Source organism: Mycotypha africana (assembly GCF_025528875.1).
Source record: "Mycotypha africana strain NRRL 2978 chromosome Unknown BDF20scaffold_2, whole genome shotgun sequence".
NCBI classification, from domain to species: Eukaryota; Fungi; Mucoromycota; class Mucoromycetes; order Mucorales; family Mycotyphaceae; genus Mycotypha; species Mycotypha africana.
The window spans coordinates 500,318-521,795 of NW_026515726.1; the positions used below are offsets into that span (position 1 = coordinate 500,318).

Below are 21,478 nucleotides of genomic sequence, written 5' to 3' on the forward strand. Positions count from 1 at the left end.
AAGCAAACATTTCCTCTGTTGGGTGATTTACCGATACGTTTGCCCCTGTCGAGTATTTTTACCATGCAACTTTCCCTTACAGTGGCAATAAACTTATTTCTGCCCTTGATTATACTTTTTTAAATATTTACCGATGAATTGTTAGGCTGACCTGAGCAGATGATTACTTGCAACTGCCATAGGTGGCCTATTTTCACTTTGAAGACTTCAAGCTATTACAATTTTTAATGTGTGTATTCGGGGACACATAGCCAACTGTTGTTGCTATTTGATTGAATAATTGACGGTACATAATGTAGATGTGTAAAGTTGCTGTCATCGCGTTCTGCGTATTGGCTATGCTGAATCAAATATTTTTATAGAGTCGCAACTGAGTTCGCAATACAATTAATTCTACTAGTATCTTTGATAGGAGCATAAGGTATGATACCAGATAATTACTTTCATAGGTTTTTATTTCTCAAAACTGCAACAAAAGTTTTCAAACTTACTGTGACGGAAAAATGTACGTATTATCTCAGGTTGCTGAAAACTCCTTCGTTTTTCTTCAAAAATGAGTACGGAAAAGATTGTATGGAAGACAGCTTGTCCTGATGTTTCCTCATTTGTAATATAGTATGTTCTTTCCTGGTCTCCCAACAGTATTTGGGTTTTTACTTGTAGTGTCTTCTCGATAACAGCAATAGGTTTTGTAGCTCCATATATAACTCACCTAGCAGAAGTAGAAACAGCCATCGTCATCATAAACGCGTTGCTCCTTAAATTTCTATGCATATTCGATCCGAGCCAATTAGGAAGGCGTACCGGACAAATAATATTGTATACTTTTGAAATGAAAGAAAGAACGGTAAGAGAAGAAGGACACCTGAGTTGCACAAATCATAAACTTTAATAAAATGTAACAAGAGAAAATTTCTGTAAATTTATTTAATGAAATAGGTAGAAATCAAAGAAGAAAATAAAGCAGGCTAACCTAAGGGATATTGAAAGATAGAATACAAGGAACGGACGCACATACCATTTTATTTTATTGTGTTTAGGCTTTGTGGAACAAAGCTATGTAGCTCATATTAAATGAATAAAAAGATGTGGGCATTTACTTTTCACCTATTGTTGATTCATTACCTCTCCACTCTTTTTGATTGTTTAAACGTTACCCGCACCCTCCTCACCCACCCCCACCATTCCTTAACATCATCAGATATCAATAACAATTTTATTGAAACCGATTCGATGCAACTTGTCAGATCCATCTTTTCAATTACTGCCGTAGCTCTCACCAGTGCATCAGCATTTATTCTTAGTGATGGCATTGCCGTCGTCCACGGAAATTTATCCGTTCAGGCTGTTAATGACAACCACCGCTATGCTAGTAGCTATCTTGAGCCTTTTGCGCCAGAGGATGCTGTCGAAAAACCTTTCGAATTAGTGGACGATCATGAAGATCTGGTGACTAACGCCAAAGGGCATCTCGTTTCCCTGAGGAAACGCGGTGATGATTGTCAGAAATATCACAAAGGTTTTTATATTTCTCATTTTATAGACTTTTGCTGAATAGCGTACTTATCAATCAAAGCACCTATACTTGTGATTGAATAGTCGTTCCTGGTGATAATTGCTACCTTTTAAGTCTGAAGTACGTTGTTGATTTGGCCAAAATCCTTGAATGGAATCCGCACATCAACATGCAATGTACCAATCTCTATCCTGGAAAATCATACTGTGTAAAGAAGCACAATGAATCAGCCTTAGAAACTGCTTGCATTGAATCGTACTTTGGTAAACTTGTAATAAACGCGCTTGACTCTTTAAAAATAGATGGCTTTACTTCTTACAAATCTTTGCTCTATTGTATTCTTAGTTAAGAGTTCTGACAATTGTATTTCTGTCGCTAAAGCTCATAACCTAACTCTTGCTCAATTCTATGATTTGAACCCTTCTGTCAACCGCGGCTCTTGTGATAACTTGTTGACTGGTAGATTCTACTGTATTAGAGGGGAATCAAAAAAATCTATCGCTGAAAAGATCGTAGAAAAGACTACTAGAAAGAAAGGTGCGCAAAAGAAGGGCCACGGCAACACTTTCAGTCGTGAAACGAAGAAGACGACTCTAAGAACAATTCCCAGTGCTATTACTACCGTTACTACGACTGCACCTACCTCTGTTTATAGTAAGCCTACCCATATCAAGCAAGCCATTCATAAACTCGACGGTTTAGCAGAAAATGAAGAAAATTACGAGCAAGAAGAGAAAAATCAAGAGCATAAGAAAAAGGAAGAAGCTGAAAAGAAACATCAAGAAGAAGAAGCTGAAAAGAAACGTCAAGAAGCGGAAGAAACTGAAAAGAGACGTCAAGAAGAAGAAGTTGAAAAGAAACATCAAGAAGAAGAAGCTGAAAAGAAACGCCAAGAAGCGGAAGAAACTGAAAAGAGACGTCAAGAAGAAGAAGTTGAGAAGAAACGCCAAGAAGAAGAAGCTGAGAAGAAACGTCAAGATGAAGAGGCGGAGAGGGAGAAGGAAGTTGAAAGAAAGCGTAAAGAAGAAGAGGCTCAAAAGAAACATGAAGAAGAAATTGCGAAGAAGAAGGAGGAAGAAGCAGCAGCCGAAGAAAAAGCTATGGATAAAAAGGAAGAAGAAGCGAACAAAAAAGATAGCCGCAGACTCCTTCAAAAAGGCTCCGATTTTACATATTACTGGATTGCCCATCCTGAAGACTACGACGACAGCGGTAAATCCATAACCATTCGTACTTGTGAGGGTAAGAGTCTTGGTTCTGTTCCTGAATCCTATGCTGATGCACTTGTTATGGAAGGTACAGGTGTCATAGGAGATAAGGTCATCAACTTGGGTGGTTGTTCTTGCAGCAATTACAAGTGCTTTATGGAAGTTGATAAGAAGGAGGACCCATTTGGTTTAACATGTAAGATTCTATATTATTGCAGTATATAGCAGACACATTAAAAGAAAGTCGATAGCAAAAAGCTGATGATTATTTTACACAGCTTTCGGTACTCCACTTCGTCCGTTCATTACGATTGCTGCTAACGATATTAAGAGAAACACCAAGGTTTATATTCCCCAATTGGTTGGCTGGGAGATTCCTGGTTCTAGCAAGAAACATAATGGCTGTTTGCTCATTGATGGTAAGTATTAATTCAGTTATAAATTATGTACGCAGACTACTGATACAGTAACTCTGTTGTTTGCTCTTGCATACCGCTATCTAGATCAAAGTTGGAGTTTCACCGATAATCATATCGATTTCTACGTCTATCGTGAAAAAAATTATCATACATTAAACAATGAACATAAGATCAATTCTGTCGATATTTATGAGGGTGGTGATTGTAACTTGCTTAACTATTTGTAACCCTACTATTTTCAATAAAATACGATGATTCATCACGAGACGTGGTTCTTCACCATTTACGGAGTTCATCTGGGAACACATTTCAAAGCTACGGGGCTTTAAAAATGGTTAGCGACTGTAGGTCAGCTTTCAAAAAAATAAAAAAATAAAAAAATAAAAATTTAAAAAAAAAACGCCTATAATGCTCAGTTTGCGAACGAGCTTTTCACATTTCTTTCTAGTATTTATAACCAATTGCTCTCAAAAAGGATATGGTGGAGCCGAAAAAAAGAATCCCTGAAGAATATGATTACTATAAAACCTATATACCACAAGGCGGATTGGAGCTTCCACGTAAACTATTCCATTGTTCTATAGGTCCGTGTTTTGTGTAAAATTGTTTACAGTTCCAAATTAATCAAGTACGAAACTATATGTTGTATTAACTCGTAACTGTTTTTTGATCATTATACATTCAGGATTCCTTGTTGTTTATCTATACACTCATGGTGTAACAAGAGAAGATGTTTACCCAATTTTGTCTTTGGCATTATCTATTGTGTATTCTGGTGAACTGTTACGGTTCAACTTTGAGTGGTTTAATAAGATCTATTGTAAGGTACTAGGTTCTATTATGAGGCCTACAGAGGTCCGCGACCGGTTAAATGGCACTGTATACTATTTGATAGGTAAAACGAACAAAAAAAGGTCTTGAATGATATATGCTAGCTTGCATGAACCACTTTTGCTGATGCTTTTCTTTCTTTGTCCCTCCTCTTTTCTTGATTGTATTTAGGTTGCATTGTTGCGCTCTATTTTTTCCCAACAGATCTAGCAGCACTCTCTATCCTTTACCTCAGCTGGGCAGATCCTATTGCCAGTTTAATTGGAAGATCATTTGGAAAGTACACACCAAAAATAGGAGGATCACACAGTAAGAAGAGCCTGGCAGGGTCTCTCGCAGCATTGGTTACTGGTGCGCTTGTGACTTACTTGTACTTTGGAACTTCCCCGTTCGCAATGTGTGCAACGTCCTACAATGCATTGCTCAGTATTGTGCCCTTGTGGGTTTTGTCTTTGTATGGTGGTCTCGTGGCAGCTTTTAGTGAGGGTGTATCTGATTTATGCCCTTATTTAGCGAATGTGGATGATAATTTGTCTATCCCAGTGATAAGCGTTGTTTTGCTATGGATACCTTTGGTTTGGCTGAGACTCGGGAGTTGAAGACAATACTGTTGACAAACATGCAATACTGTTAAAGATATCCAAAAGAAAACATGACTGATGATGTATCTTTTCTCGAAAATGTGAATGCCTTTCTAATGAAAGTAGGCTCGCCATCTGTTTAATATATTGTATAGACAGCTTCGTTATTTTTACATCTTAATAATCAAGCTAAAGGAACATACTTTAGAACACCATCCTACTTGATCATACAACAAATTTTGCTTTGAGAGCATCTTTTACAAAGAAATATACTCAAACTGTGGCGGTAATCCTTTTGTGTTTTTTAGTAATTTCTTTCCGCTATGTATGCGTAAAACAATAAACAGATTGTTTACGTATACCATTTAGTGTATAGATTTAATTAAAAAGCATTTGTTATAATGTACGTGCGGAATTATATATAATTCTTGCTACTGCCATGTTTGTCTTCTAATAGAAAATACCACCACAAACACAGTGGTTATTTATACTTTGATACCATTGAGCTGAGTAGAAAGGGTCATTCGCCGCAGTTGATGGATTCAATGAAATCAAACTATGATCGCATCTATCGTTTGGTTGAAAAACACATTATTAGGTTGAGAGTTCACTCTTAATAGCACAGAATATTTTTTTCACCTTAGACATCGATAAATTTCGGTTTCATTAAGAGTATTATTCAGCATAGAGGATATATAAGTTTTGCGGATCACATCGTATCTGTCTGGGATACTTTTCCTTACGATGTCTTTTTCAATGTATATGTACGGCTTCGCACATTTATCTTTGAATTCGTTTGCTATTTTCTGTATACCTGGTATTGAATAATCAGTGATAGTTGAAGACAAAAGTAATGACCAGCGATTTTCTAAGTGTTTGATTTAAAGTGAGATAATGTACGGCAACTTTAACTGCATCAGTTAGTAACAAATTGACCGTCTATCTTACCAGTTGTTGTAGTTGTTGGCTTAAGTTCGTTCAATGTGTCAAGGAATTTTATAGTATTTTTTATGTCTATCGTTTGATCGTTATAGATTGCTGATATATGTTTTTGCAATAAAGATTGTGGTTCTGGTAGATGAGTTAGTTGTTGGAAGTTCGATGTAGTCGTAGAGGTATTAATCGTAGTAGTAGTAGTAGAAGGAGTAATCATCATCAGAGCTGTGGTTGTATAATGTAAGAAGTAATGTATCAGCTTCAGGATTTTACATAGTAAAATTCGCGAATCTTGATGAAGCAATAACACAGCGTTATTAGGTTTCTTCAGCATTGTATCGGTTTCTAAAATGAAAACTGCAAATGAGCAAAAAAATCAGCAAAGCTTTGATAGTGAATATGATCTAAAACTTACGAGCATTCTTTGGCATTTTGCAGTTGAATAGTAAATTCCACTGTCGTAAAACCCATTTCACATAATCCATAGTCCATCTGGTCAAAGAGGCTAACGACCATATACTGTTCATATCGAAATCAATGCTAGTTGTTACTCCTGATGGATTGTCATCAATGATAGGTTTCTCAAGGATTGCCTCTATTTCATCGTAGTCTTTGTTAATACAACTGCTGATGAAGCACTCATAAATGATCGGTAGTTGGATTGCTTTCGTCAAATTGATGTACTGTGTCTGGCTGTCTGGCAAATGTTTGTAGATGGTCATTACGAAACCATACGCTTTTTGGAATTGTGGTAGGCTCCATTGGTCGAGGGGCTGGTTTGCATCTAATGTGGCACTTGTCAGAATTTCGCCATTCTTCGAATTGTGATATATTTCATAGGATGTCATAACATCCTTAACTAACTCATGTACTTTTCCTGTCGATTAATTAATATGTTTAAAAAAGCATTATTCAGCCTCTGACCCGAAACATTTCATAAACAAAGATATACCTTTCTGTGCATCTTGTTCTGACATCCGTACTAATTCTGATACAAGGTCGAGATAGTCCATGTTGTTCAATAAACATAGTTTAAGCTTTTGACAAAGTGATACCGCTATCATGGATTTTCCGTTAATAACAGATAATTTTTGTCTTCCAAGATTTTATACATGTGATATCACTACATACTTTCAGCATCTGTAAATGCATCATTTGTTATCCTTGTCACACCCATGTTTGCCGAGGAGTACATATACAATATATGTGTTTCATTAACTGAAAATGTAATATCTGCCACTGGATCATGATAATCATCTGCTGTTTTATGAGGATCAAGTACTTTGATATAATGAGCGTCTACATTTAGAATTCCTTCGATATCTTCATCATATTGAGACATAGACGATAGTGACGCAGGCTCAATATATATGCTTCCATTTGAAAATCCTACAATCACATTTCCGTGGCTGTTCGTTTTCAACGAAGATATATAGTGACCGTCCATTTTGGCCCCAGATTTGAACACGAATGACTGATAAGTGTTATTGATAGAGCCAAAGTTTGTATCGATTGATTGTTGAAGTTCATTCAATTGCCATGACGATATAAACGATGTATATGTTGCCGGGCTGTATTGTTGTTGCTGCTGTTTTTCTTCATAACCCAAACCTATAACAAGTTCAATAGGTGAGGTATTCCGTTTAAATTTAATCTGCGTTACATGATAATGTTGAAAAAAGAAGTTTTTCTGATTCTTAAACTTTAATGATGTTATATGTCGGCATTCAATAGCGCCCTGCTGAAGCACACCATTACCACCTATTGTCGCTTTTCTAGAGGCACTAGGAAACTTGATTTTAATTGCGTGTAATGCTACGAACGTTGGCTGTAGTGATGCGTTATGAGAAGCGAGATAAATGGTTCCTGTTGTATTGTCGAGTGTAATGTCAGCATGCGAAATACGTTCCCAATCGTCTAACCCAGCCAAGGACATGCCAAAACAGCCAGCATCAACACGACTGATCTCTCTTCTACCAACATTGGGAATGGTGGTGCTTATAGTAGAGAAAATGGAACCATTACGTTGGTAGTGAACAGTTATTTCCCCGTGTACAGTGATCGTAACAAATCCAAGCTGACCATATGGGTTAGGTGAACCTTTCATAGGCCCCCGTTTGATGTTATTGTCTGATTGTACTTCATACTACCCAGTAATGAATAGAAAGGAGAGTAAGAGAATTCAGCGTCTTTCGTATAAACGAATTGAATGTTATTATGAATTTGCAAAGTATCGCCTACCATGCGCTCAGAGTTGAGCCAAAGAAAAGCTGCTAGTGGTTGTTTCAAGTCTTTACTATAAATTAGTGTCCAGTCATGCATAAAACTCTACCATAAATGTAAGTCTCGAATTAGAGAACAAACTCTTTACTTCAGAGCACTTTGTTACTCTGCATAAAAGTCGCAAAAGGCAATACAATATAGTTATTCAAACTGCACAAATACATTACTTTGATTTGCCACAGAGCCAGCCGTCCAGTCTCATCAACCGACGCGATGATATTCCCTTTTTGATTCCACTTCAAGTGAGTGATCAGATTTCGTTGGTGAAACTCTTGTATTAGTTTGACCTCTGCCTTTCGTATTTGTTTGTTATTTCTCCGTAAAAAAAGATCTCCAGCAATTGCACTAACTCGAGCAGCTGTATTATTTGGTGAATAAGGAACAGATAATAAAACACCTTTTTGTGGAGAGATACATAGTGATTCAGGCGATTGAATATGAGTTAAAGCTGAGAACTGGAAGCTTAGTGGGTACCGAGATTTATGATTATTTATGGCTGCTTTTTCTTGTTGATTGGAAAGTTTTCTTCGCTTAGCAATTGGTTGTGATGTCAGCTCGACCATTGAACTTTTCTGAATAACAAGCGAGAAACGACAAGCCTAGAAAATGAGGTTTTTGAAGAAATTTCCCAATTTTTAAATAACTCGCTTGCAGTGGAGTTTTTTCCTGTTCATCGATGTTTTAAAATTCTTTATTGGTGCGATAATGACAACATATAATAAAAATATTATACAAGGTAAACTATATACAAAGACGAAAATGCACCAACTAATTTAATGAAATTAGCAAGATCACTTGCTCAGAAAGGTTTTGGACTCTGTAATAGTATTAACAGCTGAGGACTCTATGTCCTCCTTTTTTCCGTCAAATGCTCTCTTTTCTTCTTCTTTCTTGATTTCAGTTCTTTTTTCTTCAGCAGTCAATTTTTCAAGTTCTGCTGCTAGTTTATCCACATCTTCATCCTGTTCTTGCACAAACACTCCTTCTGTTTCTTCTTCAGCCTTTTCTGCTGCTGCTGTTGCAAGAGCAGCCTCGTGCTCAGCCTTCCAGATTGCCTTCAATTTATTATGTCCCTCCATAAATAGTCGTTCCAGATCTTTTTCCCAACCTAACAATTGAGTAAGCTTTTCAACGCCATCGTCGCATGAGCCTAGATAGACAGCATCTCTATTCAATCCAAATTGCCATTTGAAATCAAATCCACTGGATTTCGAGTGGTGAACACCTGCTAATTCTCTGTTGATTAAAAGTCGTGGTACAAAATCGGGTACACGATCAATAAGCGATGCGAAAGGTTGAACTTGGAGACTGGTACCGATAACAATCAACAGATCAGCGCATTCAAAATCCTACGAAGACGCAAGAAATGTAGTGTATATATTTAGTTTGTACCGTAAGATCTTCCAAGCGCGAAACAGATCGAAAAGGAATATCTTACTGTCAAGTGTTTAAAGAATTTCTTTGGCAGATTCTCTCCAAAAAAGGTGATGTCTGGTTTGATGAGTTGATCGCACTCCTTGCATCGTGGTACTTGACCCTTCAGTGCATTCTCTTTAACGTAATGAGAATCAGCTTTTGTTTTACATTCTACGCATGAAGCAGTCGCAAAGCTGCCGTGTGCTTCAATAATATACTTGTCGTCCAACCCAGTCATTCGTTCAAGTGTATCAATATTTTGTGTGAAGTTTCTCAATAGCAATCCTTTTTCATGTAGCAGCTTGACGAAATAATGCGTTTTCGTTGGGAGATATTTCCCTGGGTATAGTTCTTTAGCTAAAGCGTAGAATGGCTCGGGCCTTTCCTAGAGACACGGTAGCGTTATTATTGGTTATTTGTGCAATGTCAAATCATTGTATTTATCATTATTCTTACAACAAAGTAATCAATGTCAAATACTGCTTCTGCATAAGGTAAGTCAAATTTTTGAAGGTTGTGATAGAGACCTGTTTCTTTACTACGAAAATCAGGAATGCCAGCAGCAGTTGAAATACCTGCACCGGACATTACGATTATATTTTTGACTAAAAATAGGAAAAGTTGTTCAGGTCAACAATGTCCTTTCAAAGGTAAATGACAAACCTGCAGTAAATACCATCTTTTTCTTTTATATACTTTGCAACTGCTTCAATGGTTGAGTCTTCAAGTTGTGCTTTTCTAGATTGACGAGTTTTGGGCATTAAGTTTTAAGACTCAAATGTAGGATCTCAAAGAAAAAAACCAGCCAGGAACTGAGAAATATTTTTTTCCTTGAATTTGCACGCTTGAGTATTAGTGCGGTGTTTTCAACAGACAAAGAATCCTAGTCACTGATGGTGTATACACGGAAGTAATAAGGTGTTTAATCCAGTTAACATTGAGACATACATATCAAGATTTATCTAGTATACTTTCAACTTTATTAAATTGTTAAAAGTACATTTTTAGGTAGTGATAAGATATCAGCTATTTATTTCCATCAACCGACTCAGAATTGTCCAGTCCACGTAATGCTATAGTAATTGCATGCTGATTCAGGGCAGTATCACAATCGCTATTTATTAACGTTTTCAAACGCTGTTGTTAGCGCCAACGTTTCTTTCTGAAAATATTAATATCAAGCTATAGCATATTTTTCGTGCCTGAAAATATGTTTTTTCGGGACTATAAGAGCCACGCATTTGCCATTTTTATACTATAGATCCGTTTCGCTTCTGCAAGCCTTCATTTTGGTTTTTTCAGACACTAGCTTTCTTTATCGAGGTATAACGTGATATGCCAGTGTTGCCATGACAACATCCATTGAAATATAAATTTCAATCTCAGGCGTTCAAAAATACTACCACATCTTTATAACTTTTCTTAACTTTTTGTTTTATTTTTTACTTGACAGCGATTAGAATGGTTCAGCGTATGTAACATTAATGTTAAAAATTTAATGATCCAGGTTGCTAATCTTGAACTTGGATAAATAGCAAATTTAAAAATATACCCGTTTGCATATATTTCAGCCGACATTTATGCAAAGTTACACGATCAGCTACAGTAAGCATCAATAGATCGTGTTATTATAGCAATCGATCGCTGAACGTACACATCACTGAGCTATTCTTACATCCGCAAATTTATAGGATTCTTGCCAAGAACACCAAAACTAGGATTGGTTACAATATGGAGGAGCAATATTTCGATATTCAAGGTCGTTCTCAACAAGCTTGTGATAATGTGTAAGTGTTACGATAAACATCTACCTTCCTACAGAGATATTGATACATTGCATACTCCGTTTATTTCTCAAATAGAGGCGATCTATTGACTACGAACTTGTTCCCTCAGTTGGTATGCATATCATTGATCTTCACTTATCTATTATACAACTTTTAACTTCTGAGTGTTATGTGTGATTGTTCAAATAGTGTACATTGATCGACGAAAGCGCTTTTCATGGAACATTTGAAAAAATTGAAGACATGTACGCTGCATTGAGTGCGTCTTCTTCGCGCAACAATTCAGACTCAAATTTAGCACGCAATCAAGGCAGGCCATTTGATTTTGATGAAGCAGGACGCCCTACAACTCCATTGCCAGCTTCAGGAACGCCAGCATCCGAAACTTTGAAATATAGCAATAATATCAGAAGTGACAATGAAAGATATACCCCTACTCCTTCCACTCATACTTCCGTTAATGCTAGAGTTATCAGTTTTTCTGATCCCGAAACAGATAGCTCCTATTATGAATCAGAAGATGGTGATGATGTTATAGAAACCTTTGCCTTTGCCAAGAATGTGCGCGATCCGAGAGAAGTTCTCACTGGTCCTCCTGGTCTCAACAATCAACCAGCAAACTATTTAAATATTGTCGGTAATGACACTGGTACTGAGTGCAGTTTACATGATCGTCAGATTAAAATTGTTGGTAGCTCTGAAGAAGCTGTAAAAGAAGCAAAGCTGCGATTCCGTAATTTGCAAACTATGTTCAAACGTCGCAATAGAGGTACCAATATTGTACCCTGCGTCCATTATCCAGTGGAAGTTCCCGAATTCGGTCTCTATTTTTGCAATTTGGAGAGATACGCTCAACGAGACTATGTACATATTTTAAATCGACCAGAGGCGCCATTGTTCGTGCTGCTGCCTGTACTTAAGGATAGAACCGGACAATATCAGAGACCGAAAGACCTCTTAAATGCTAACGCTCCTATGACTGCTTCTCCTGCTGCCGCTGCTCTAAATCAAATGTCTCCACGACTCTCTATGCGACAACAGCAGCAAACCGCACATTTAGAAACGAGAAGGCAGGGCAGTCCACAATCACCTCAAAACCAAAGACAGCATCAACAGCGACAGCAGACGCATGAGTTATCTTTAGAGGAAAGAATGCGACTAGCCACTTTAGAACACTATCATGATTATGGTAATTTCAACCAAGGCATGGCACCAGACCAACAGCCATTGTGGGGTGAAAACAAGAATTTCGTTGTGCGTACCAGTGCACAGCCTTCTCCTACACCATCTGCACCCCCAGTCAATTATGTTGGTGCTCCTGCACCTCCCAAAGTGTCATCCAATGATGACTTCCCTTCGTTACCATCTGCTCCTCGTGTCGCCCCTGCTACTAGTAAACAACAAACCAGAAAGGTTCTCAGGATTTCAAAACAGAAGGCGTCTCCTCAAATTACGCGACCTCTTAAATCGAATATGGAAATGTAAGCTACACATATTAGTTAAATGTAGATATAATGACTGTTCTCTTAAGAAACGGTTTCGATTACAATTCTATATAGTATTAAAGATTATAATTTCAACAATATCAAAGCTGCACTGGAGGACGGGTAAGGAATAGAGGATGGAAAGAAAGATTAGGAGCTGCTGTTCAGCACAGTATCAAAAGTTAAAACTTATTTCTGATGATTTGTCATATAGCTTAACGGGCGTTCGTGGCTTTAGTGGTGACATTAAGTTGAGAGCTAAACTCGGCAAGGTGATTTGGACTAATGTCACCCAGGATATCCAAAAAAATATGTGGAAATTCAGCGATTTAAAAGATATTCTTATGGGAGAGAAAAAAGTCAGGCCTCACTTCAGCAACATGTAAGGATTTAGTTTGTTTTCAAGAATATATACAACGCTTTACCTGTCTATTCTCACCTATTACTTCGACTGTTTCTCTAGGACAACCTCATCTGATTTTATTATTGAAAAGATCTCTAATGTTTTGCCTGCTTCTATGAACAAAACTGTGCATTTTGAAATTTATGCAAATGTTCGACATCAGAACTGCTTGCCTTATAAGCCTGTTGTTATGCATATGCGTGGAAATGTGGTTGAAATCAGCAAAATTGTCAACTCAAAAGAAACAGTAACAGAAATTGATTGGTGTACCCTTGATCGGTATTGTACAAGTAATATATAAAATTGTGTAAATCTTCAATAATTCTAATTCTCGCCTTTAAATGTAGTAAATTTGATTTCCAATTGAAGCTTGAAACTGAGCAAAAGACGCGCACTAATGTCAAGCCCTATACCAATTTCATTAACAAATTTTGTTTGAGTCCTGAAACCAAGCAGCTTGCATTTGAGAACATCCCTGACTTTTTGGAGGTCGACTACGTTTTGGTCAAACAAACGACTCGCTATCGTATTCATTTTCCTTTCATTGTTGAGATTACGCGTGTTGAGAGAATTCCACTTGCAACTCAACCTTATGATGTTAGCGGTACTTTTAAGATTATTGGCGATATTGGTCATGGTGAAGTTTGGTATGATGTGGAAGTCGTTTATTCTACATATGATGAAATTTTCCAGCGCAACAATAGTTTACCAGCTGGCAAAATGGCAAACTGGACTGTGGAAGACATCTTAGGTTCTGACAGCAATGGCTCGGATGCCTTGGTTGAGTATATTCGATGCTTATTATTGCTAACTGAGAAGTGTGAACGAGAATTTGATAGAAAATAAACTGTAACATTCCAGACTGTAATTGATAAAAAACATGTATATCAGAAAGCATCAAATAAAAGTTGGCTTCGCCATTTATGCAAATTACGGACTCGCTGAGTTTTCCTTTTCCAGAAGAATCTTTTTGCTTCTTCAGTAAGTTTCTTCCTGCTTTTTTCTACTTTCCTAGCAAAGATAACTTTCTTTGTTCCAATGATGAACGTATCTGAAGCGACTAAAACGGCAGCCAAGATTTACGCCAAAGCAAACGACGCCTTTTTCGACGACGATTATGATGAAGCTGTACAACTGTTCACTGAGATTATTAAACTTGAACCTGAAAATGCCGAGTTTCTTTTACGACGGTAATATGCGCACAGTTCATTTGTTCAAAACACCAAACCTACTTCAATATAACTCATCGTCTCTAATATATTGTATATGTACAGCTGTCAAGTATATCAAAAACTTAATCGCTTGAACGATGCCTTGAGAGACGCGGAAAAGGCATTGCAGTTGTTAGCTCAAGGATCTCGCAGTCTATTAGCTCGAGCCCATTTGCAGTTAGGGTAAGTGGTTACAGTTTCAATTCTTACTATGCAATAAATATGCTCTAACTTCTATCTCTCGCTTAGAATCATTCTGCACCGTTTAGAACGTTATACCGAAGCTCAGAAGCATCTTGAACAATCCAAGGAATTGAACCCCAATGAAAAGACTTTGGTTACTTGGCTTAGAAAGAATACAGAAAAGGTACCCAAAGTAGAGGAAGTGAAAAAAGAAAGTGAACAGATTGACACCAAAGCACCTGTTGCAGCATCTTCCAAACTAACTGCGAGGTAAAATCACAAACTTTGTTTGGTTACTTGACGGTGCCTGAAAAATGACAGCAAACTTGCTTATTCTTCACCATAGATACGAATGGTTCCAAAACGACACATATATCACTATTGAAGTTTTCATTAAAAAGGTGAACCCTGATGACGTTGAATTGAATTTTTTCGAAGATTCTGTAAGTGTTTTTATATCAGATTTGTGTGGCTACATGTTAACTAGGTTGTTGTTAAATATATTTGCGACCTGACATCCTTTTCAGTTATCTCTCACTGTGAAATTATCAACTGGATCTGATTTTTCATTGGAATTGGATCCTCTTGCTCATAAAATCATACCCACAGAATCGAGATACACTGTTCTTTCCACGAAGATTGAGATCAAGTTAAAGAAAGCGGACATAGGCATTATGTGGGGCGCTTTAGAAGGTGAAGATAATAAAGGCTTCTCTGCCCCCATTGCTAAAGGCAGTGGAATCAACAATGCACCTAGTAAAGCCTATGCTAGAAATTGGGATAAAGTCACCAAAGAATTAGATGAGGACAAGCCAGAAGGTGAACAAGCCTTAAATGCCTTGTTCCAACAAATTTATAAAGATGCTGATCCTGATACTAAAAGAGCTATGATGAAGAGTTTTATTGAAAGCAACGGTACTTGTCTGTCCACGAACTGGGAAGAAGTTGGCAGTAAGAAGGTTGAAACACGGCCACCTGATGGGATGGTCGCCAAAAAGGTAAGTTTTCGTATAGATCAGCATTTGAAAGTACACATTCTACCCATTGGAAAGGCTAATACTTCGATTTCTCCATTATAATAATAGTATACTGAATAAGAAACGCTTATCAGGTTCAAAAACATATTACAGCATACCTTTTTTTTTTTCTTTTCATTTTTGTGGCACATTTCAATGCGCTTTTCCATTTGAAATGGCACTTAACATATTTACCTACATAATAAAATATCTAATGCAAATCATGTATAAACAAGCGAAATGCTGATTGATAATTGAATTGATAGTTGATTGACGATAAAAGTATCAACTCTATCTGTCGCTATAATATAGGTATAAATGCTCTAATGGGCTCAGTCTTTTTATTCATCGAGGCGATTGATAGTCATTTCAATTGGGTCTATTAACCTTTGAAGTCGTTGATTTTTTCATGTGAGTATGATATGTGTAATCCAGATCACGTTAAATTAGGAAAGAAGATCAACAGTGGGGTTGTTTTTTTTTCACACATTAAAAAATATGATTCATATTCGTATAAAACGTTTATGAAAGATAAAGCTTGCTTAGATTTTTTCTTCTTTCTTCTTTTGTTGTTTTTCTCTTTATTTCTTCTTTCTTTTCAAATTTTCACTCTATAAACTTTTCACTTCTGCGCGTTATAGTCATCAATAATTAATGCCACCAATACACAAAGTACTTATTGCTAATCGTGGAGAGATCGCCTGTCGAGTCATTCGCACTTGTCAACGACTAGGTATAGCTACAGTAGCTGTTTACTCGGATAGGTAATAGCCTGCTTATCAAACAACTTGAGAATCAATGTTAACTGCTGCTCCACTGTCTGTAAACATTTTATGATAAAGTGATGAAAATGCACCTTTTGTAAAAATGGCGAATGAAGCATACCACATCGGCGCGTCAATTGCTTCAGAATCGTACCTGAATAGCGGGAAATTAATTGCCATCGCTAAGCGTTCGGGAGCAGATGCCATTCATCCTGGCTATGGCTTTTTGTCGGAAAACGCAGATTTCGCAGATCAGGTTTTGCAAGCAGGCGATATTCAGTTTATTGGCCCGAAACCTGAGAGTATACGTACTATTGGGGATAAAAGCGCTGCTAAGGATTTTATAAAAGAATATGCGCCTTCCATTCCATTGATACCTGGATATAACGGGGAAGATCAGTCTTTAGAAAGATTAACTGAAGAAGCGAAAAAGATCGGTAAAGAACTACAAAACTTTGCTTAACGTAACAAGTAGCTTAGAGAACGAATGCCAATACTCTACATTAAACCTTTCACCAGAATTTCCCATCCTTTTAAAGGCATCCGCAGGTGGCGGTGGGAAAGGCATGAGAGCCGTGTATAATAAGAACGAGTAAGGTTTCCTTTTCTCTTCCATCTGTCCACATCAAAATCTGGTATCACATCACAGTTATTCTCAATAACATATCTTTTTGAATAGTTTAGAAAAAGAAATAGAAGCTGCAAAAGGCGAAGCACTTCGGTCGTTCGGTTCAGATAAACTTATAATTGAGAAATATTTTGAAAGCATCAGACATGTTGAGGTATAATACAACTGATATGCAGTGCGGATTAATCTTTAAAAAAAAGTAGCATAAACGTATTAATCGTTTATAATTTGGTGTGCAGATCCAAATATTTGGTGATGAATACGGTAATGTTTACCATATTAATGAACGCGATTGTTCTATTCAACGGAGGCATCAAAAAGTAGTAGAGGTACGTAAGACATGCTGATAGCTGCAATAATTGCCTACCTTAGACTACATCTCTTTTTAGGAAACACCTTCCCCTGCACTCGACGAAGAACTTCGAAAAATTATGACCAATGCGGCGGTTGATTTAGGTCGTAAATTAGGTTACATCGGCGCGGGTACTGCTGAATTCATCCTTGTATGTGTTTGTTAATATACTAAGTTAAGCTGCTCCGAACGACAGTATCATTCTAAATTGTGCTTGGTTACTTAATGCAATAATTCACTTTTTAGGATGAAAAATCTAGAAAGTTTTATTTCTTGGAGCTAAACACGCGGTTACAAGTTGAGCACCCTATTACTGAAGCCATTTCAGGTTTAGATTTAGTCGAGCTTCAGTTATTAGTAGCTCAAGGTGCAAATTTAAAAGAATTGGGCGTCCTTGACAATCTTCAATTCCATGGTCATGCCATCGAAGTAAGACTATGTGCCGAAGATCCTGATCAAGATTTTGCACCACGCACTGGTACTATTCATAAATGGAGTACTCCTATTCATAGTACGCAAGAACAGATGCCAGGTGTTCGATTTGATACGGGCATTGAAGATGGCTCAGAAATCTCTAGCTATTACGATTCCATGGTTGCCAAAGTTGTTGTCCATGCTCCTACTCGTTCTGAAGCTATTCGTCGTATGATAACTGTCTTATCCCGCACAATCATTGTAGGCATCACTACGAATCAAAAACTTCTGCTTGAAATTATGAAAAATCCTTGTTTTCATTCGGGTACTTTTGATACCAACTTTATCTCTATTGAAAAAGACCGCTTGTTCCCTCAAGTCCAAGTGGTGGAATATTACAAAAATGCGATAGTGGCCGCTCTTTTATTTGATTGGAGCGTACGTCGTAACCAACAGACTCATTTACGAAACGTCCAAGCAGGATGGCGTAATGTTTATTGGCGACATAAGAGGTTAGATTTTGCCTTGGTTAGCGATAAGAATTATGAGCTGCAAATACAATATAAATACCTCGGCGAACCCGACCTCAATAAACGGCATCAATTCGAAGCTCAAATAGCACTTAAGAAAGATTTACAGCAAACTGAAGATTTACCAGAGTTGCCAATTGCTATCACACTATTTGAGTGTGATGTAGGCCAGCAAGTCCCTAGCTCTCGAGGAATAAAAGGATGTAAAGGCTTAATACGCTGTACAATTGGTATGTTACTACTTGGAAAGTTTTTTTTTTTTCAACTCGCAAACAATATACATCTTTCCTGTATGCATTACTTAAAATTTACATTTGTTTTCACATGCACATTTATTGTTAGATGGCGCTCAACAGCATTTTTATGTTGCTGAAGATATCAAGGATGTAAATGAAAAATCAATATTCGTTCATGATTTCCATCATGGACACCAAATAGAGCTAATCAAAATGGATCGTCTAAGAAGCAAAGTGGATGCCACTGAAGTTGATAAAGGTAAAGTTCTTCATCCAAACATAACCATCCTCATCAGCTATGACTATTCCAAGCGCAATATTATTGAACATACCGCTCTCGCTTTTACTTTATCTTTTATTCTTTATAGTCACTCCTTATACAACTTCAATGCCATGCAGGATCCTCAAAATATTAACTCCTACTGGTACCATGGTTAAGAAAAATACACCACTTCTATCTATCGAGTCAATGAAAACTGAGATCAAAATTCTTAGCCGTCATGAGGGAATCGTTACTATGAACGTTGAAGAGAATCAGTTGGTGGATGCTCGAATCTTATTGTGCTCTATAAATGACACACAAAAAAAAACATAAAAATGCTATCAAGTTGCCGTGATAAGGATGACTGTAAGTTTTAATTATTTAATAAATTCTCTTTATTCCTCGCATTCGATTGTGGGTTATATTGTAAGTGAGATGCTTCCTATCGTCCTTCAAAATATTTACACTCTCAGGTTCAGTTTATGTTCCATGGCTGTATGAACATCTAGCATGTCGGTTGACATAGTGGGATCTATTGTTTAAGAAGGCAAGATAAATTTTTAGTATAATAAACGGCTTTTATCTCGTTGTCCAATTATTATTGTGGGCGTTACCATTAAGGAAGTCTTCGTAATCGATTGTTTCGTCTTTACCGAGTAAAATATTCAAATGTAAGTTAGACGAAGGAAGAACAGGTAAGCGCTGACGCTTTTCAACAATGCTTCTTTCCATCATCATTTTAATAGGCGCATGCATGCCATGGGCTTGACGAGCTAAATTCAACTTTAATTCCCATTGTGTTTCTCCCCACTTGGAAAAGAAGGAAAGGATGAGAATGACATAGTCAGCAAGATTGATATACATTCGGCTTACAAACAACTAAATAGTACCTGGCTCAATCTATTTTCGAGGGGATGTCCAGGAAGAACTTCAGTTTTAATGGAACGTATACCATTGCGCAAAGTGTCGTGAACCCCAAATTCTTTATGGCTGCTATCCGAAGTGCTGACGCTTTCAATATGACTATCTGGAACAATACGAAGAGACTAAAAAAAGCGTTAATTGAGCATTGAAGAGTTAGAACCTGCTCAGATCGTTGCTTGTTATTACCATTTTCTGAATCTATCTGTAAAAGAGAATTGGAAATACAATATTTAGCTGTGAAATTGCGCGTCTTTTAGGTAACAGCCTGAGTGACTGTCCCAATATTTATGCACATTTTCGAAATTAAAGGTACAAGTTTTCGGCTACAGAGGGGAGCAATAAAGTATTCAGCTGAATACGATATACAATGTACTGTCTTCATAGCATCTTTGCTTTTACACAATCAGAACTAACTTCATAGTATTTTTGCTATACATAATCGGAGATAAAGCTTCTTTTCTATGCGAAGTTTGCTTACTGATGACGAGAATAAAACAAAATGATTTCCAAAATAGATCGCTTACTCTTATGTGCTTTCCAATTTTGCTTACATCGCTTATGGAATTGCGCAAATCTCTGAAATTTATCAGTCAATATGATTTTGTGTACGAAAATGAATACTCTAATTTCAGGCGTTCTTAGATGACTTATGTAGACTAAAAAGGCCGTCAACCACTCAATACTTGTCAGTTGTTACGTTAAAGTAAAGGCGAACTGGCAGCAGACCTGTTCAACATTTGCTCCTATCCTATTTACTACTGTTCAACTGCTTATATTTTTCATTTCATACCAAAATGAAGAAACTATTTAAGAGGAGGATAAATTATGAACAAAACATTACAGGCTCTCGAACAGCAGCAGAAGTAGCTGTAGAGGAGAAAGAAGAGGGAAACCGCTTTCACCAACGGCAATAACAACAACAATAACAGGCAGCAGTAACAGCAACAATCATAGTAACAATGGTAATAATAGTAATGAGGGTAACAATAGTAATGATAGAAGTAGTGTTAGTAATATTCGTATTGAATAGTTGGGTGGCGTAGTAGTAGTAATTAGCTTTGTGGTCGTAATGTGATAATTATTCAATGACAGAGACGCGAGTGAGTAGATAAGTGGATCATATCGTCTGTCTCCGGAGCAGAAGGTCGCGGGTTCGAATCCCGCCTCACTTGCAAACGCAGTGTATCTAACGTATACGATCTTTTTTGCACATTGATTATGTGATTAACATGGATGACTGAGTAAAGAAGTCTGGATGACTATGAAATACCTTTTGTTTCGCATGCAAATCATACGACTCCGAGTCAAAGTCCGTTGTCATCGGCGATTCAATTTGTTCCTGGATACTTTTTTTGCGCTTAACTTTCGCACAAATATCTAAGAAATTGAGACATTGTGTGGTATTTGACGACTTGTGGAGTACAATATCACTTAGTTAAAACAATAAAAAGCTTAACGAGATCAAACTAGTAGGTCTTTATTTTGAATCAAGTTAATTGTCTTCAAATCTTTGTTTGCCACACCAGGACGACAGCCTTTAAATTTGAAATAATCTTTCTTGATCAGATTTGTCGTATTTGAGGGTAGATGATATACAAATATTAAAGATATAATTCACTTTATGAAGGATAAAGATGAATTATACAATATTGCAAATCAGAAAATAATTAGAAACTACATAAACTGTAATATATGAGTACCGTGAATTAAGTGTTGTATTTAGTTGACAGCATCATATGAGATGTGGAGAACTCGTATACAAATTATACAAGATTTTCAGACCTCATTACTGCTGAAATAATACAAAGTAGAGTAGGAAACGAATATAGAATAAGTGATGATTCTCATACGAGATTAGCTACCTCGTATAAGGCTGAACAGGTTGTCATTTAGGATATATAGTTTACTTATTTTACTGTAATACGTTACTATATGGCATAGGATATATAGTAGAATTAATATATGGACATGCAGGATATATTGATTCAACACCAAGGTATAATAGGTTATAAGTACTATTCTCTGCCTTCTGCATAAAGAATGATTACAAGATAATAGGTTGTCATCATCCTTTACAATAACTGTTCACTCAAC

At 37.0% G+C, this 21,478-nt stretch overlaps 8 protein-coding genes and 1 non-coding gene across 9 annotated transcripts; 6 read left to right on the forward strand and 3 right to left on the reverse strand.

The window, feature by feature from the left end:
• Positions 1–1,233: 1,233 nt before the first annotated feature.
• On the forward strand, positions 1,234–3,370 carry BDF20DRAFT_814265 (uncharacterized protein; the record flags this gene model as incomplete). Its single annotated transcript, XM_053076955.1, has 5 exons — positions 1,234–1,519; positions 1,862–2,053; positions 2,600–2,920; positions 3,003–3,143; positions 3,228–3,370. The coding sequence occupies 5 exons, from the start codon at positions 1,234–1,236 to the stop codon at positions 3,368–3,370; spliced, it is 1,083 nt and encodes a 360-aa protein (XP_052938785.1).
• A 251-nt stretch (positions 3,371–3,621) lies between these two features.
• Positions 3,622–4,573, forward strand: BDF20DRAFT_814864 (uncharacterized protein; the record flags this gene model as incomplete). Its single annotated transcript, XM_053077023.1, has 3 exons — positions 3,622–3,727; positions 3,829–4,038; positions 4,146–4,573. 3 exons carry the CDS (start codon positions 3,622–3,624, stop codon positions 4,571–4,573), a joined length of 744 nt encoding a protein of 247 aa, XP_052938786.1.
• Positions 4,574–5,471: 898 nt separating this feature from the next.
• BDF20DRAFT_815288 (uncharacterized protein) lies at positions 5,472–7,427 on the reverse strand (the record flags this gene model as incomplete). The annotated part of the gene is made up of 4 exons (XM_053077068.1): positions 5,472–5,782; positions 5,907–6,368; positions 6,444–6,548; positions 6,623–7,427. The coding sequence occupies 4 exons, from the start codon at positions 7,425–7,427 to the stop codon at positions 5,472–5,474; spliced, it is 1,683 nt and encodes a 560-aa protein (XP_052938787.1).
• A 969-nt stretch (positions 7,428–8,396) lies between these two features.
• On the reverse strand, positions 8,397–10,220 carry BDF20DRAFT_850205 (DHS-like NAD/FAD-binding domain-containing protein). The gene is made up of 4 exons (XM_053079935.1): positions 9,867–10,220; positions 9,647–9,795; positions 9,213–9,575; positions 8,397–9,123 (listed from the first exon to the last, which is right to left on the reverse strand). The coding sequence occupies exons 1-4, from the start codon at positions 9,949–9,951 to the stop codon at positions 8,566–8,568; spliced, it is 1,155 nt and encodes a 384-aa protein (XP_052938788.1). The 5' UTR covers positions 9,952–10,220; the 3' UTR covers positions 8,397–8,565.
• Positions 10,221–10,651: 431 nt separating this feature from the next.
• BDF20DRAFT_832361 (uncharacterized protein) lies at positions 10,652–13,710 on the forward strand (the record flags this gene model as incomplete). Its single annotated transcript, XM_053078531.1, has 9 exons — positions 10,652–10,661; positions 10,726–10,795; positions 10,882–10,977; positions 11,053–11,089; positions 11,167–12,458; positions 12,537–12,584; positions 12,676–12,843; positions 12,925–13,143; positions 13,212–13,710. 9 exons carry the CDS (start codon positions 10,652–10,654, stop codon positions 13,708–13,710), a joined length of 2,439 nt encoding a protein of 812 aa, XP_052938789.1.
• A 192-nt stretch (positions 13,711–13,902) lies between these two features.
• Positions 13,903–15,355, forward strand: BDF20DRAFT_832362 (SGS domain-containing protein; the record flags this gene model as incomplete). Its single annotated transcript, XM_053078532.1, has 6 exons — positions 13,903–14,054; positions 14,139–14,258; positions 14,325–14,528; positions 14,605–14,701; positions 14,786–15,256; positions 15,344–15,355. 6 exons carry the CDS (start codon positions 13,903–13,905, stop codon positions 15,353–15,355), a joined length of 1,056 nt encoding a protein of 351 aa, XP_052938790.1.
• Positions 15,356–16,016: 661 nt separating this feature from the next.
• BDF20DRAFT_264681 (carbamoyl-phosphate synthase L chain, ATP binding domain-containing protein) lies at positions 16,017–19,021 on the forward strand. Its single transcript, XM_053075033.1, has 8 exons — positions 16,017–16,475; positions 16,558–16,630; positions 16,718–16,820; positions 16,906–16,995; positions 17,056–17,169; positions 17,265–18,192; positions 18,305–18,457; positions 18,567–19,021. Exons 1-8 carry the CDS (start codon positions 16,142–16,144, stop codon positions 18,791–18,793), a joined length of 2,022 nt encoding a protein of 673 aa, XP_052938791.1. The 5' UTR covers positions 16,017–16,141; the 3' UTR covers positions 18,794–19,021.
• On the reverse strand, positions 18,922–19,573 carry BDF20DRAFT_832364 (proteasome maturation factor UMP1-domain-containing protein; the record flags this gene model as incomplete). The annotated part of the gene is made up of 4 exons (XM_053078533.1): positions 18,922–18,992; positions 19,075–19,270; positions 19,351–19,506; positions 19,571–19,573. 4 exons carry the CDS (start codon positions 19,571–19,573, stop codon positions 18,922–18,924), a joined length of 426 nt encoding a protein of 141 aa, XP_052938792.1.
• Positions 19,574–20,482: 909 nt separating this feature from the next.
• Positions 20,483–20,556, forward strand: BDF20DRAFT_t23. Its single transcript has one exon. It is a non-coding gene; the product is annotated as a tRNA-Arg (tRNA).
• Positions 20,557–21,478: the final 922 nt, after the last annotated feature.